The sequence below is a fragment of the Sarcophilus harrisii genome, chromosome 3, assembly GCF_902635505.1.
Source record: "Sarcophilus harrisii chromosome 3, mSarHar1.11, whole genome shotgun sequence".
NCBI classification, from domain to species: Eukaryota; Metazoa; Chordata; class Mammalia; order Dasyuromorphia; family Dasyuridae; genus Sarcophilus; species Sarcophilus harrisii.
In genome coordinates, this window is record NC_045428.1 from 597797484 (window position 1) to 597811695 (window position 14212).

Sequence of the window (14212 nt, forward strand, 5' to 3'; positions counted from 1 at the left end):
TCATCAGGATCAAATATAAAATCTTTTTGTTTCAGGGTAGTTAGGTAGTAGTCCAGTGGATACAGCACTGGTCTGGAGTCCTCCTGGACTCCAGGACTCAGGTCCTCCTGAGTTCCAATCCAGCTTCAAACACTTGACACTTACTATCTGTGTGATCCTGGGTAGGTCACTTAACTCCACTTACCACACCAAAAAAAAAAAAAGAAAAAAAAAATCCAGTTTCAAGTCCAAGACTATAAAGGTCTACTCTCCCCTTTGTTTTCTTGTACTTCATTCCCCTTCTCCACTCCTCAGTGAACCAGAGATCGTGAGGATCTCCACTTATCTCCTGATTAGGCATTTCACTGGCTGCTTTCCATGCCTAGAATCTTCTCCTTCTTTCCTTCTGCCTCCTGGTTTCCCTATCTTTAATGTCCCAGTTAAAATTCTACCTTCTATAGAAAGCCCTTCCTGAGCACCTTTAATTCTAGCATCTTCTTTCTTTGGATTATTTTCAAATTAACCTGTATACATCTTTTATGTGCAATTGTTTGCATATTGTCCCTCCCAGAATGTTGTGAGCTCCTTGAGAGCAGTCTTTTGCCTTTTTTTCTTTTAATTCCAGAGCCTAGGACAATGGCCTCACACACAGGAGCTACTTCATGTTTATTGACTGAGACAAAACCCATCTGAGTATGGCTCCCAATCTATTCAGAGGAAGAAAGAGATTAGGGTGAATCCAAGTATAGCCCTACCAGGTCCCAGGATCTAATCTCAAAGATGAACATGGCTGAATTAACTGTCCACCTCAATCTTTTTGACCAATGGTTATTTTAAGACACAGAACTGAAGTTTAAGAATCAGGAGACACAAACCGGACAAACTCTTTCCTAAAACTGCTAAGTAATCTGCAATATGTAAAAATTAACTTCTTTGCCAATGACATTCTTATTAAGTTATACCTTTTTGAAGACCTTTCCTATTTGAAAAAAAAAGATTATTCTGTGAAGTTTGCTAAATGAGTAACATTAATTTGGCTAGTAGAAATGGGTATAACAAACTAAATCACAAAATAGGAGTCAGGAAATAGATTTTGGGTCGGGCTCGTAATCTTTCTGTGGGACCTTGGATAAAGTCTATTCCTCAATTCTCTCAAATCAAAATGGTAATAACCATTATTTGCAATATTCTATAAGGATCTTGGCAGGAAGAATATTGAATATAACACAAACATATTCATATAGCATTTGGTAATCCATGGAACTCCTGCTCAGCTAAAATGACCAAACAAAAAGTATGCATGGGAAGGCATAAAACCCTGGTGGAGCAGCTTCCCAAATGTTTTGATGGAGATGGACTAATTGGGATCTACTCTCCTATAGAAACTACCATGGAATCTTAAATACTGCTTATTCATGAAATATTAGGAACCACCTTAAATATTCCCACTGGGCAGCGTCCTCCTACACTAGTTCTCCCTGGAGATACTGTAATATGTCATTTTTTCCCCTACTAAGTCCACCGTGTTATAATTCTCACCTCCTTCCTCTACCATTTGGGCCAAATCCTCTACCAAGGCCACCACCTCCTCGCTTGTTTTGGGACTTTGTGATTTCACCCAAGTCCTGACGTCCCCAGGCAGGATGGCCAGGAACTGTTCCAGCACCAGCAACTCCAGGATTTGCTCCTTTGTATGAATGTCTGGCCTCAGCCATTGAAGACAAAGTGCCTGAAGTTGGCTCAGGGCCTCAAGGGGCCCCGCCCCTTCTGGGTATCGGAAAAGCCTGAAGCGCTGTCGAGAAGCCTCCAGGTCAGACTCCTGCTCTCCTTGGATGGTCTCCTGAATCCAAGGGACAGTCATTCCCAGGATGCTATCTTGATCATATGTAGTGGGAATTTGGGGGTCTGGATACACAATCATTACTTCTTTCACAGGCATCATCTCTCCAATTGAGACCTTTCACTGAGAGATACAAAACTATACCCACAAGGGAGATAACCTTGTCAGACCCAAAATGGGCACCTATATACTGCTAATGAGGAATTGTGGGCAAGAAAAGATCAGGAGAATGGATTCGGCAGCCTCAATCACACAGCTGATCCACGGACCTTGGAAAAACTGTGGCTGAGTTCTTGGGATGTACGAATGGCCCATAAGGTGTGCATCAGAGAGACTTCAAGAGTAAGGTGTAAAAAGAGAACTTAGAATTGGGTCCACTAACTATGGGACATAAACATTCACAAACAAATGCAGGCACTGAAAAACACCAAGACCCTTAGTCCCCATTCTCTCATTGTAGAGTAGGAAGACTCCAATTAGGCCCAAGGACAAGCACACATGAAAAGCTGGGGATGGGGAACAGGGCCCTGAATCAAGGAACCTGACGTTGCTGCACAAATTCATACAATGAGCTGAAACTTTTTTTTAAAGTTTCCATTAAAAATCAATATGTATGTTATATTTACTGTAGTGTCTAATATTAGCATTAAAGACCAAATGAATGTCATATTTTTTCATGTAAAATAAACAAAATATCTATTTGTTAGATGTTAAAGAGGGCACATCTCTGAATGCAATGGGAAGCTAGCCATGCTAGTGAGACAGCAGCCTAGGCAAACAGAAGAATGAAACTATTTCTAAAAGATCCAGGCTTCGTGTTTGACTCCCCAGATCCCTAAGCAAAAGCAAAAACACCAGTAAAGGCCCAGTCACCTCTGCCAGTCACTTCCAGCCCTGAGCCAACACACCCTGTCATCTCTCCCAAAGCAGTTTATAAAGTAAAGCAGAAGAAAAAAAATCTTCAATCCTTTGTCTTCATTCTCTCTCTTCCGAGGAGGAGGCAGTGGGGGAGGGACAGCAGGTGAGCCCTGGGCTTGGATAATGATGCTGACACTCAGTAGGTGCTTTATCTTCTCTGAACTACAAGCGCCTCCATCTGCAAAAAGAATACCATAATTTCGATTACTGCAGGCTCGTCTGCAAAAAAACAAAACAAACAAAAAACAACACAACACAATACAAAAATACACTATGTATCTCCCAAGACCGTCCCTTCCTTTGTAAAAGCCAAGTTTCCACGTGAAAGTAACTGTGGCAATGTTTACGCCCCTCCCCCTCTTTCCGCCCTATTTCTGTTTTGAAGATAATCCGTAATTAAATGAAAAGATTCTGCTTTAAAAGATAAAGCATTATTGACGAGGAAGACAAAGATGTCTTATTTGGGGTCACAGAATCCCTGGGAAGAACTTGGGGGTCAAGACTCCTCCCCGCCTCCCACGCCCTTATCCTTTGTACCCCGGAATCTGCTCTCCCCCTCCCCGCGAGACTGAAGCCCGCCCCCCAGCTTAACCTGCCCCGCCCACTTCAGCCACCGGTTCTAGGAGCCCACGCTCCCCTGGGGGACTGTCATGCCCCCTCCCCCAACCCCGCCCAGCAAACCCGCCCTTCTCCCGCCCCTCCCCCATCTCCCAGTCACACCCGCTCCTCCCTGCCCCTCCCAGTCTACCCAGCAGGTGATATCCAAAGGGACCGTCTGCCCAGAGATAACCTCCGACCTCCTGGACCGCACCAGGCGGACGGTGAGAGACACAACGGATACGCGCAGCAACTCGCTGCCTCAGGCACCTCTTCCGGTTCTGAAGACTTAGGCCATGCGCACAAACGCGCTCGCGGAGGCGAGGAAGTGCGCATGCGCACCTAGCCCTTTCACGCTGCCGCTTTAACTTCCTTCCACCTTCTGCTGCCATTTCCCACAGGGTCCGGGGGAGTTCCTGACTGGGTCCCGAGACTCTGGCCGGAATCCGCACAAGTATTACATTCAAACTTTCTAGCACCGGACCAGACCAGAGGGCAGAGAAGGAGCGGTCATGTCACAACTGTCAATCAGAGAGAAAGCCAATCAGCAGACGTGTTGCTCTTTCACCCCTCGGAGGATGCACTTCCGTCTGCCAATCGGAAGCTAAGCTTCTCGGCCAATTAGAGGCCTCACTTAGCTCGGCCAATCAGAATTCTTTTTCCTTTGTCTCCATGGAAACTGTCCAAGCATCTTTTCTTTCCCGTGCCTTAGCAATTTAAACGACTTGCTCTCCACGCAAAATTTAGTCCCTGAAATGCACCATGGCTTCAATTCATTCTTCTGAGAAATGGGACTGAAACACACACTTATGGTGGCTGTTGTGCAGAAAGCGATGGTTAAAAGACAAGCCCCCCAGGAGAGGGAGCTGTCCAATTCTCAAATAAACGAATCGTCCCAAGACAGCCCGGAGACATCCAAAAAATCAATGCCAACAAGTCCCCTGTGGTGTTTTTTCTTCTTTAAGATAATAGTTCTCTCTGGGAGAAAGCTGGTTTCTGGGGAGGTTTTCTGGAGGCCCCCAAACGCAGCCAGGTGCTAAAAGTTCTGATCTTTTATTGTCTCCAGTATAGCCCGGTTAGCTTTCTTAGAGGCCTCTCTCTCTCCTTGGTCCTAAGAGCTCTTGCAGCTTTGTCCTTTGCTTCTGCCTCTGCTTCCTTCAGCCTCCAGCCAGCACCAAGGTCTTGCCTCCGAGAGAGGGCTTCTGGGTCTCAATCTCCCAGAGTGCTCTGTGTCTGTCCCAGAATGCTCCTCTCCGACCCCTAGGAATGTTCCGAAGTAAACTCACCCCAGGGGCTCACTGAAGCTCTATTTATGCTCAGTGTAAAAGGTTGCCTCCGCTTTCTGGAGGCTGGGATTAAGGGAGGTGTGAATTCACAAAGTTACAAAGTTAACTTTTGTGTGTGAACTCCAATGAGTACTTAAATACTTCTTGCTTATATGCGTTCTCTAAAGCTGTGAACACAAACATTGTTTCTATCAGTTGTACTTAGTATCTTGTTTCAACTCCTGGCCCATAACATCTCCTTGTAAGATAAATCAATCATACTGAACCAGGCTAAATTAGATAATTATTGTCTCTATCAACTCTAATGAGTTAGCACTGTGTAAAGATTCCAACCGTTCCCAAATTTACAAAAAAAATGTTACTAAAGAAGAAAGGAATAAATGTGCTGCCTACTCAGACCACAAATTAAATCAAAGGGACTGTTGTAGGGAAAAAAGAAAAAGAAAAACCTCTGTCACCCACTCAGGATTTCATATAAGGAGATGACAGTTTACTTTAGTGCCACTTTAAGATATGCAAAACTCTTTGCATGTGTTATCTCGTTAGATCTTCACAAAAGGTTGGTGTCTGTTAATAATATTAATTATTAATTTAAATTGTATGTCAATATAATACAAATAATTAATACTTTAAATAATGTTTGTTACATGCCAGGCCCTGTGCTAAATATTTTACAATTAGTACTGTTATTATCTCCATTTTACAGTTGAGTAAACGGAGGTAATCAAATTGAGTGACTTGTACAGAATCACACAGCTAGTAAGTGTTGTTAGCTGGACTGGAATGGGTCTCTAACTGTAGATAGTCAGAAGACAGAAACAAAAGTGTAGTTAATTTTAGAATAAGGAAAATGACATTTGCAAATGGAAGCCTCATCCCCATCCCCCTCCTAAGAAGGAAGGCTTAATGTGCTGGACCAATGCCCCATTTCCTCCACTTGTTCTGTTTCTGCACTGTTGGGCAGAATTGGAGTCTGCTATATTTTCAGGGCAAGACGGGGTCCTCTCTCCTATTATTCTATATTCAGATAATAACATGTTTTTGGTAGCTTGTCCTTATTCCTCAATTATATGTAGTTGGGCAGAATTGGTGCGAGTAGGACAAAGGCAGTGTTTCTATAAGGGGGAATGCATCTCAAGATAAGTTCCAGGGACAATTATACAAGTCAGTTTGTGCCCCTAATTACATTTTTTGCTTCTAAGGATTTTACATTTTCATGGTTCAGTTCCAGTTCCCCACTTTCCAGTTAATAATTCCTTTTTATGTAAATGGTTAATCCATTGGATGAGAATGTCTGATTTGCTAATTATATCTTCAGTGTCTACTACAGTAGGACAGCTAGATGGTACAGTGGATAAAATGTTGGGTTTGGAATAAGACAAACTCACCATCTTGAGTTCAAATCAGCCTAATAATAGACTAGGCAAATCATTTATTTTATTTACCTCAGTTTCCTCATCTATAAAATGAGGTGGAGAAGGAAATGACAAACCACTCTAGGATCCTTGCTAAGAAAACTCTGAATAGTTGTAAAAAGTTGGACTTGACTAAAATAACTGAACAAATCTAGTACGGTATCTGCCATTTAACTGGAATTTTAAAATACAATTACTTGAGAGTGATCTAAAAACTTCCTGGTTCAGTGACACTTATCTTTGTTAATAGTACTCCTAAGAAATAATTCTAAACACACCATAACTTTTAAAATCTAATAATTAGGAGTTTTAGTGAATAGGATTGCAATGAGGCAAATTTGGGCTTAATTTCTTGGTGGGGGGGAGATGCTAATGATTTAAATATAGAATTGTTATAGCTTATTTTGAGATAAAACAGGTTTCTTATCATTCCAAATTTTTAATAAGAAGGTAGTTTACCATTTGTTAGGTATATTGTGGTAAAGATACTTTTGGGTAGGAGCTGGACCAAATGGTTATACAGGCCAATTCCATGCTACATATAGTTTTGTGATTCCTTGATCTTGTGATTTAAAATTTTTTTTACTTAGTGAAGCAATTCGAACCAACAAACTTAAAAATTTGCATTAAAAACAGTCATGATAAAATAACATGGAACTTAATCCTAAATGTTTCTGCCTAGATATTTTGTGCTCATTGAATTTTGAGACATCCTTAGATTTGCAGTATCCTTCCTTTGTTTAGTCTTTTCTGATTGATGTTCAAGAATTACCACTGAACATTTTTCAATTAATTTAACATTTCCATCACACATGTTCTTCTAACACTTGTTTTGTATATTGTTTGTTAGAATATAGATTTCTTGTTTGGCTCAGTTAGGATGTTTTTAGGCTTTTCTAATTAGAGGCAACTAGTGACTCACTGGCTAGAGTATTGGAATTTGTGATAGGAAGATACAAATTTAAATTCACCTTCAGACAATTACCTTTAATCTCTGCCTGCCTAAACTAGATCATTGCCTTTTCATCCCTACTCCCCATGCCCCCCCAAAAAAAGTCTACTGAAGAAGGAAGTAACAAACCACTCCAATATCTTTGCTAAGAAAAACTGCAAATGGGTTTAAGAGGAGTCATAACAGCAATAACTAGACTAAAAATTCCACCATTAGTCTTCAGGACCTTGCTATATCATACATTAAGTATATAGTGATTGAAAGAAAAATTAAATTTCTGAATGCAGTTTGATTTATTGTGAAAATCAGAGAATTCAAGAAATTTAGAGATGATCTCCTTTAGGTTGGAGTGTTGGAGACAAGATCTCCATCTTGTAAGCACCAATTTCTATCTTCATCCAGTAGCAGCTGATCATTATTTTCTCCCTGTTTAACCCTGAAAATAAAAAATACAAAAAGTGGTGATTCTGCTGTGGTTGAGAATTTTATCATGAAAGAGCTCTCAGAAAGAAGTCTTGGTTTCTTTAGATAAGCTTCTTTATGCCAGTTTCTCTTGTGATAAGATAACCCCTCCCCCCCCCAAAAAAAACAAGCCTTTTTCCTATAAAAGAGATTAGTTTCATCAATCTTATCCAATTTGGGGGCCTCCCTCAGAAAACATATTGTCATTTTGACAAATTTTAATTGACTTTTAATAATTTGTTTTTGTAATATGATTTAAGATACTTCTTCACTTTTTCAAACTGTGAATCAGTAAATGGATGCTGGAGGTCCTGTAGTTTAAAAAAAAAAAAATATGACATTTTAAGAGACAATTGGATGTTGCATCTTAGAGCTCTAAAGAAAATGATATATCTAACCACTTTGGAGAGCAGTTTGGAATTATGCCCAAAGAGTTATCAGACTGCACATTTTTTAACACAATAATACCACTATTCTAAAGATAAAGTTTTTTTTAAAAAAAGGAAATGACTTACATTACAAAAACATTTATAGCAGCTCTTTTTGTAATAGCAAAGATTTAGAAATTGTGGGATTGCTCATCAACTGAGGAATGACTAGGCAAGTTATGATATGATTTTAATGGAGTACTATTGTGCTATTAGAACTTGTAGAAAAAGTTGGAAAGACTTAAATGAACTGATGCAATGTGAACTGAGCAGGACCAGGAGAACATTGTACACAGAGACAGAAGCATTGTACAGCTATTAATTATGACTGCCTTTACTATTCTCAGTAATGCAGTCATCCAAGACAATTTCTGATGGACTTATAATGAAAAATGCTTTTCATCTCCAGAGAAAGCTGATGAAATTAAAGCATACTTTTTAAACTTTATTTTTCTTGGGGTTTTATTTTTTGGTCTGTTTTTCCATGATTGCACATGTATATAACCTGTATCAAATTGCTTGCTTTGTAAAGGAGGAGAAAGGGCAGAGAGAATTTGGAACTCAAAATTTTTAAAAAGAATGTTAAATAGTGTTTTTACACACAACTGGAAAAAAATGTAAAAATATTCATATAAAAAAAGAGCCTTTTAAAAGGTGATATTTGGGAAATCAAAATCTTCCTCATAAGCTCTTTGAATGCTAAGGTACGAGTATTAGAGAGTGTTTCTGAGGCATGCAGAATCCAGATATCAAAGTTAAGGTCTAGATAAAATATGTTTAAAAAAAAGAAATAGATGGGATCTTTGAATTTACTAGAAAATTACCAAGGGAAATAAAGTCTCAGGATTGCCTTAAATCTCTTTACAGAGTCTGAATATAAAATTTGGCCATGTCTTATTACATCTTCATACTATCATCCTTCTAGAGAGGGGATAAATGGCATGAGGTAGGGCAGGTGGTGCTACAAGTCAGGCACTTTGGGGATTCCTGATTCATTTGAGCTCTTTCATTTATATCAATTTGTACCTATCTAGCTTTCTACTTAGTGGTTAAAGATAACCATACAATTAAATAGGCCATTAAGTCCTGAAGACCCAAGTTTTCAGACTCTAGAACTATTGATATTTCTTCTACATCAGTTAGATCTAGATCAGTTTGGGTGTGCAAGAGGATTGGCTAAAATCTCAGGGACAGGATGATTCTAGAGAAAACCGTATCTACAAAAGTAGTTTGTGATGATGATTGGGTCATATGGTTTACATACTTCTTTGGCCCAGGTTATAACTCACGGTTTATTTGGGGTATCCTTTTCTATGGGATGGATTGTGTGAGCCTGGTGCTCCTGGGCTTCAGAACAGATCACACAGATAGCAGTCTGATCATCCTCACAGAAAAGCTTGAGAAACTTCTGGTGAATGGGACATTGAGGCTGTTGTTCTTCGAAATTCTGTAAAAACCAGCGTTTGAGCTCCTTGATTAAGTCAACAATACTATTAAGGCGAAAATTGAATACAGGGATATGTTGGACAATGATGACAGTGTTGCATTCAGGGCAAAAAATAGTTCCGGCTTCACAATTCCAGTTTTCAGTGAAACATTCTTGGCAAAAAGAGTGTCCGCAAGTGATGGTGACTGGATTGCTGTAATAGTGACTACAAGTGCTACAAATAACTTCCTTCTCCATTTCCTGGAGCAGTTTAAACACGATGTTGCTGTAGGGAGAGAAAGGATAGGATGAGAGCCTTGGCTAGAAAACCATGACATGCGATTTTTGTTGTTGGGCTTAGTGACTTAAAACCATCTTCATGAAGTACATGTAAGCTATAGCAAAAGTCTATTATAGATAACCCATTTTTGCGATCCATGTGTGTGCATATTTCACATACATATAGGTATATAATACATATGTATATAGCCACACATGTTATATATCTACACAAGTGTGACGTAGTGTATGTACATATATACATGTACGTGTATGTATACGTATGCATGTACATGTGTGTATGGCAAACATGCATATGTATATACATATATCTGTTAAATTTATGGTTCAGTTATTAAACATTTAATAGACTATCTCTAGGTATCATCATCCATAATTCAGTGCTTCATAAGTTCCTTATTTTTAAGAATATGTTAAATAGACTATGCTACTTCAATGTTAAACATACTATGTTGCCATGAAAAAAAGGGAATCTGAAATTTTGCTAAAGACGACTGAGATCCCATACTTTTATGACTTCATTGATAACCTTTCAATTCTCCACTCACTGCCTCTGCCAAGATACCCAGCTTATCTCTATGAGTATAAGGGGTTTTTTGCCTGCCATTCCTAGCATTTTTACCTTCTCCACGTTGAGGAAATGTCCACAGTTTGGGATACATCACACCCAGGACAGGAATAGGTGGCTGCTGACACTTTGCAATTATTTTAAAAGTGGGGGAATTAGTGTAAAAAACCTCCTTAGATAGCGAATGTCCTATTTCTTGGGGTATACTCCCCTTGCTTTCTGCAAAATCTATCCATTTCTCCCATCCTTAGGCACCCCCTTACCTTACTTCAAAGGTGAACACCATTTTCTTCCCTCTCGACACTCTTTCACTTTCCCTTCTCTCTATGGCTCCAACATGCAATTTTTAGTTCCTTAAAAAAAAAAAAAAAACTGCCCTGAAAGACACTTTTTCTATAATTTCTTTCCTTCTCTAGTGGTGATCTGTTAACTTTCAGTCTTCCAAGGAAAATCTGTCTGATTTGAATTACCTGGCCCCTTTATGGAAAGTGGCCCCACCCCTTCATTTACTCCAACAAAAGGTGTGAATTTACCTTGATTTGAATCAAGGCCCTGAGGTCCAATTAACACTTCTAATCAGCAACAACCCTAAAGCCCTCCAAACTCACACTTTTGTCTGATTCCTAAAGATTCACAGCTTCCAAAATGCTGAGCCTACATTAGTATTCAGCTTATGAGATCTGGAGTAGTAGACTTAGAACAAGATTTTATCCTTTTCTTCTTTTCTTAGGAAAGATTTATACAACATTAGATAGAAGATTAAGCTTGGATTCAGGAAGCAGACATTTATTCCTGTTTTTACCTTTTTGCTTCCTCTGTGTCTCAACCTCCTTATAAAATAGTATATATTTTAAATATTGCCTTAGTCACAGGGCTATTAAAGCATGAATTTTATGGAACAAACTTGACAGACAGTAAATGGTAATATAGCTGTCTTTGTTTCAGTCAATGACTCCCATTAGTAAGCAATACAAAAGGTCTGTATGATCTCCTTATTTTCAGTTCAGACTATTGAAAGCCTGGGGAGCTGAGGGCTCTGTCCTTGCAAAAGGCTTCATTTCAGATTCCTTGTATGTTCTAGAAATGTCTGTTCTTCCTTTACTCATGATTCAGCTTTTTGGACTTGAGGATATTTTATCTTATTCTACAAAGAAGCAAACCTTTCCATGATCTAAATCCAGACAGACATTAATCACATCAGTTTTGGATTTAGGGAACTTTAGATTGAATTATATTTAAGGGAAAATAAAAGCATATCTTTCAAAGGAAATAAGGAATGACATGACTTGAATAGAAAAAAAGGGCAGAGAAATCACTTCATAGAAAGAAGACATCAGATCACAATGGTAGTTGCAAAGGAAAAATTTGGTTTAAACAATTTTATTCTTGCCCCTTATAGGAAGGAGGGGAGGGTCAGAACTTAGAAAACTTGTGAAGTTAATGAGGAAGCTGGTCCTTTATTTTGAAATGTAATGCTGGAGAAACTAAGGTGTAATGTTCTCTTCTCTAAAATATATAATGTTCTTTGGGAGCAAGTTTCTTGGGGGTCTTCTGGGAGCAGTCTTACTTTCAGTTCTGTGTAATAATCACCTCAAATGCAGCCAGGAGTTAAAATTCAGATCCTTTATCATCTCCGGCTTCTGAATCTCCTTCTTGGGGCCTGGTAAACTTTCTTAAAGGCCTATCTTTCTCCTTGGTTCTGAGAGTTCTTTTTGCTAGTCCTTTAGCTCTGCCAACTTCAGCCTCCAGATCCCTCTGAATCCAAAGCCTCCAGCCAACACAATGGTAGAATATCGAATGGATCTGTCTTGCCTCGGAGAGTGGGCTCCTCCTCTAGTGGGCTTGTCCTTCTGACTTGTGAATCTCCTGGATTTGTTAATCTCCCCCACTGAATCCTGGTCTGAATCTCCTGAAGTGAATCCTAGTTGAGGCTCCTCCTTATATACGCTCTCTTAAAGGTATGAATTCTAATGGGTGAACTAATGTGTGAACTCTCTCAAATGTGTGAACTCCAAAGGGGTGAACCAAGTATATAAGCATTGTCTCTATCAATTATAGTGACTTAGCATCTTGTTTCAAGTTCTGGCCCATAACACTAAGGCAAGACAGATATTAGGTTTTTGATATTTTAATAGTGGAGAATCTGGACTAGCGGCTGAACAGGACCCATGTCCAGCCCCCAGCTGGCTGACTCTTGTCTCAAAGCATCCAGCATCCAGAAAGGAATTCCAGAGACTTTTATAGGGCTCCAACTATCAGGAAAACAAAGACAAGGAGGGGGCAGAGAACCGAGTGGAAATTCCAGGAAGGACCATAACTTTTTAAATTCTGACAGGTTGGGGATCAGAAAGGTGGTCGAGCAGGAGGCAGGAAGTCTGGGCCAAAAAGATAGTGAGGACCATCCAGGTATTTGAGATAAACCATCTGGAGTTATGACTTTTTGAAATGTGAGAATGGCCAGAGCTTCGAGGCCCCAATTCTCTCAGTTCCAATGGGGCAAGGAAGAGCATAATAATTCAGGGAAACTGAGGCAGGGAACCAGGGTATTTCAAAAGAAAGATGAGGTATAGGTGGGGTGAGAATAGAGCATTGTCCTGGAATAGGGCTAACATTTGTCTCTGCAAACTATTGGATCTTTCTTTCACAATGCAAAGCAAAATGCTCCATTCCAGAAGAAAAGGCTTCCAAATTTTCAGGAGGGATCCAGATCCCTGTTCCTAATTGCAGATCTGACACAAAATGGAGAACAAACATTTCTCTTGACTATCTCGGAGACTTTTTCAAGCCTTAGCACTTCACAATCATAGAAATGAAGTATAAAAGTGATCAACAACTGGCAACCTTTGTAATAGAATCTGCTTAAGTTTCTCTTCTACATAGCTTTGCTATCTAAATTGAAACCTGGGTATCTGAGAGGTATATACAAATGAAAGTCATTTTTATTAAAATTGATTAAGAATCAAAATGCCATCAATTATTGCCACTGTTTCATGAACTGGTCATCTTTTCAATGGATGTAATACCTTTTTTGGATAAACTGAAAACTATAGGTAAGAATCTCTACCCTTGATGAGGTCCCTTCAAATTTTTGTAATTTCACTCATGGCTTTTACCATGTATTATTTTCCCTTGGGCTCTTGATATATCTATTGCAATCTCCATAGTGAGTCTCTCATGACAAGTATACCTTGGGCCAGGTCTTTCAGATTACTCACCCATGGTCATTCAAGTGCCAAAGTCCTGGTTGCTCCCTTCACTTTAATTGTTGCCTCAGATTATTCTCTGCCATTAGGACCAAGATGACCAATGCTACATGGTTCAGCAGAACTTTTCAATGCCTCCCTTGGTCAATGATGGAATTCATCTTGACAAAAAGGAACCCTAGGTCAGAGCAGGTTCAAACCAGTTGGAGCCTGAATTGTGGTTTCTCTGAAAACTCCCTACTTCTATACCTGTTCTGAACAAATGCCACCACTCCCTTCTCTATGAACTTTTGGATATTTTGCAAAAGAACCTATGTAACAGCTCTCCATGAGAGCTTCTAGTTGAAGTGCATTTAAGCCTGTTCTTTCTACCTCTTCCAGGCACTCCACTACTTTAGTGCTGCCTGGCATCCTTAATTGCAATTCCCTTGCTTCAGTTAAAGATCCTTTTTATTGCTCTTTTGGTATTTCTTTTTATTTTAGGCTGACAATATATTGCATATTAATTTCCAGTTTCTTTCCTAATCCCTTTCTCATTTAAAAAGATCTGTCCATATGTCTTTATTGCATTTATTAAAGACTTATTATATGCTGGGGATAGGGCTTATCACTTGGAATACAAATAAAAGCAGAAAGGAATACAGTCTCTGCCATTCATATGTTTACATGCTAATGGGAGAAAACATAAAAAGCTGCTAAAAATGTGTGTGTAGAGGAATGAAGATGAAAGTATCCCTTTTAGTGGTGTGGAATAGTTGAGAGTCAGTACTAAAATCTGGAGATCATATGACTAATCAACTTTTGGGACTTAATAGCGCTGAGTCTTTTGTCTGGCAAC

The 14212-nt window shown here is 39.4% G+C and overlaps 2 protein-coding genes across 2 annotated transcripts in view; both read right to left on the reverse strand.

The window, feature by feature from the left end:
- LOC100919242 (zinc finger protein 91) overlaps window positions 1–4300 on the reverse strand; it is a 54473-nt gene extending 50173 nt beyond the window's left edge. The window contains exons 1-2 of the mRNA XM_031961710.1: window positions 3486–4300; window positions 1519–2915 (exon numbers count right to left, since the gene is read on the reverse strand). Coding sequence (XP_031817570.1) covers window positions 1519–1921 — 403 coding nt within the window. The 5' untranslated portion in view covers window positions 1922–2915; window positions 3486–4300. The remainder of the gene's footprint in view (window positions 1–1518; window positions 2916–3485) is intronic.
- Window positions 4301–7256: 2956 nt separating this feature from the next.
- Window positions 7257–14212, reverse strand: part of LOC111719943 (zinc finger protein 2 homolog) — a 76774-nt gene continuing 69818 nt past the window's right edge. Inside the window, exons 4-6 of the transcript XR_004233423.1 lie at window positions 10440–10524; window positions 9167–9589; window positions 7257–7423 (exon numbers count right to left, since the gene is read on the reverse strand). The gene's annotated coding sequence lies outside the window, so the exon portion shown is untranslated. The remainder of the gene's footprint in view (window positions 7424–9166; window positions 9590–10439; window positions 10525–14212) is intronic.